Source organism: Anoplopoma fimbria, unplaced genomic scaffold, assembly GCF_027596085.1.
Source record: "Anoplopoma fimbria isolate UVic2021 breed Golden Eagle Sablefish unplaced genomic scaffold, Afim_UVic_2022 Un_contig_13059_pilon_pilon, whole genome shotgun sequence".
In the NCBI taxonomy this organism is placed as follows: Eukaryota; Metazoa; Chordata; class Actinopteri; order Perciformes; family Anoplopomatidae; genus Anoplopoma; species Anoplopoma fimbria.
Genome location: NW_026553495.1, coordinates 12,664 through 14,254, shown reverse-complemented (window position 1 = coordinate 14,254; position 1,591 = coordinate 12,664). Strand labels below are relative to the sequence as shown.

Genomic DNA, 1,591 nt, shown 5'->3' with positions numbered 1-1,591 from the left:
ATTAAGCAAATCTTTTAGATAAAAAAGGATAAACATTTGGATCTAACAACAGATCAGTTTGGAGTAATCAGAGAGATTAAAGTCCTTTAACATGTGTCAAAAAGAGTTAAAGTTTCTGATCAAGATGATCAATAACAATTAAAAGATACCAATGGTATCCATATCTTTTACTACTCCACCAATACATGAAGTACAGTAAGGTATCATAATAATTGCTGATGCAATCAGATTTGGTTCATGCAACATGCATGACAAGATGTTCTCTTTCTTAACTTGAAAGATAAAGTTGTTGTCATTTCCTCAGGAAATGTCATCTTCCACAAAGAAAACAGAAACAAAAAACAACCTTCTGTAAAACAGAAGAACAATTCATAACATTACAGAATTCAGAAGAATTCACTTCCAGTAATCTTTGACCAATGTGGTCGTCTCAGTTTGTCTGGTAGTAGCTCCAGTCTATAGGTGTCTACCACGGCCTCCAGAGGGCGCTGTTCACTGGACTCTTCTCTTTGGTGATGCTGGTCTGGACTGTGGAGCTCAGAGGAGAGAAGTCAGCCTCTCTCAGGTTCTTATCAGAGGAAGACTGCAGCTTGTTGAAGTGGTTCAGCAGTCTTCTCTGCTGTTGATTATGCTGCTGCAGTCGTGTCAGGACACAAACTGTCATCTCCAGGATGTCTGCTTTCTCCAGCTTGGAGTCTGGCTCCTGTTTGAGGAACTTTGGACCCAGGAGAGACTTGAGCTGCTCAATGCTGCTGTTGATTCGCTCTCTGCGTAACTTCTCCACCAGAGGCTTTCTGAGCTGCAGAAAGAAGAACAAAGTCATTAATAATCTTATTCTGGAGTAAAGTGTTAGCATGAAGAAAGACAACTTCTCATTGACAACATTTAAATCTTCTTGAATCTTCAATTTACCTTGTGGGTCAGAGTCAGATGCTCCTGAGAATTGGTCGTTGCTGCAGTGATTGTAGGAGCCATGTCTGGATCTCTGTGCTGTAGAGGTCTCTGTAGAGAGAATCTGATCTCTGCTGGCTTCCTACCTCCTATTTATAGTCCCTCATCTCCATATGAATGTGTGGGTCTTGGTCTAGTTGGTGTTTCCCACAGTCTCAACCAATCAGAGAGCTTGGTGAGACAATGAGGGACACAGCACACTTATTGCTCTTAATGCCCGGGGGACAATGGTTAGATCTCAGGGGAACAGGTGGAGGACTGGGGGGGTGATGGAGAGAGACTCTCAGAGCTCTGTGTGAATCTGGGAAAGTGGTGACCCTGTAGAGAGAGCAGATCTGCTGCCTGATGCTGGGATCAATGACTTTGACTGAGCACACGCTCATCATCCCGTCACACACGTGGGAGAATAACATCCATGGTCTAATATATAAATTTGATTAGTGTATAAAAGAAATGTATAAAAACTAACCAGATATTTTTATGTTTTCAGTGCCTTTTTTGATTTATGACCTAAAATGGTAGGTTAAATCTTTGTGTTGTTTAGAGCTGTCCTTCTCAAAAGATATTCTTAGTCGAACATTGATACGATTTGTCGACTGATCGATTAGCTGATTTCATCAATATATTGATTAAACTGAGT

At 41.0% G+C, this 1,591-nt stretch overlaps 1 protein-coding gene across 1 annotated transcript; it reads right to left on the bottom strand.

Moving 5' to 3' along the window:
* Positions 1 to 466: 466 nt before the first annotated feature.
* Positions 467 to 1,026, bottom strand: LOC129116568 (transcription factor HES-5-like). The gene is made up of 2 exons (XM_054627418.1): positions 913 to 1,026; positions 467 to 799 (listed from the first exon to the last, which is right to left on the bottom strand). The coding sequence occupies exons 1-2, from the start codon at positions 973 to 975 to the stop codon at positions 467 to 469; spliced, it is 396 nt and encodes a 131-aa protein (XP_054483393.1). The 5' UTR covers positions 976 to 1,026.
* Between the last annotated feature and the right edge of the window lie 565 nt (positions 1,027 to 1,591).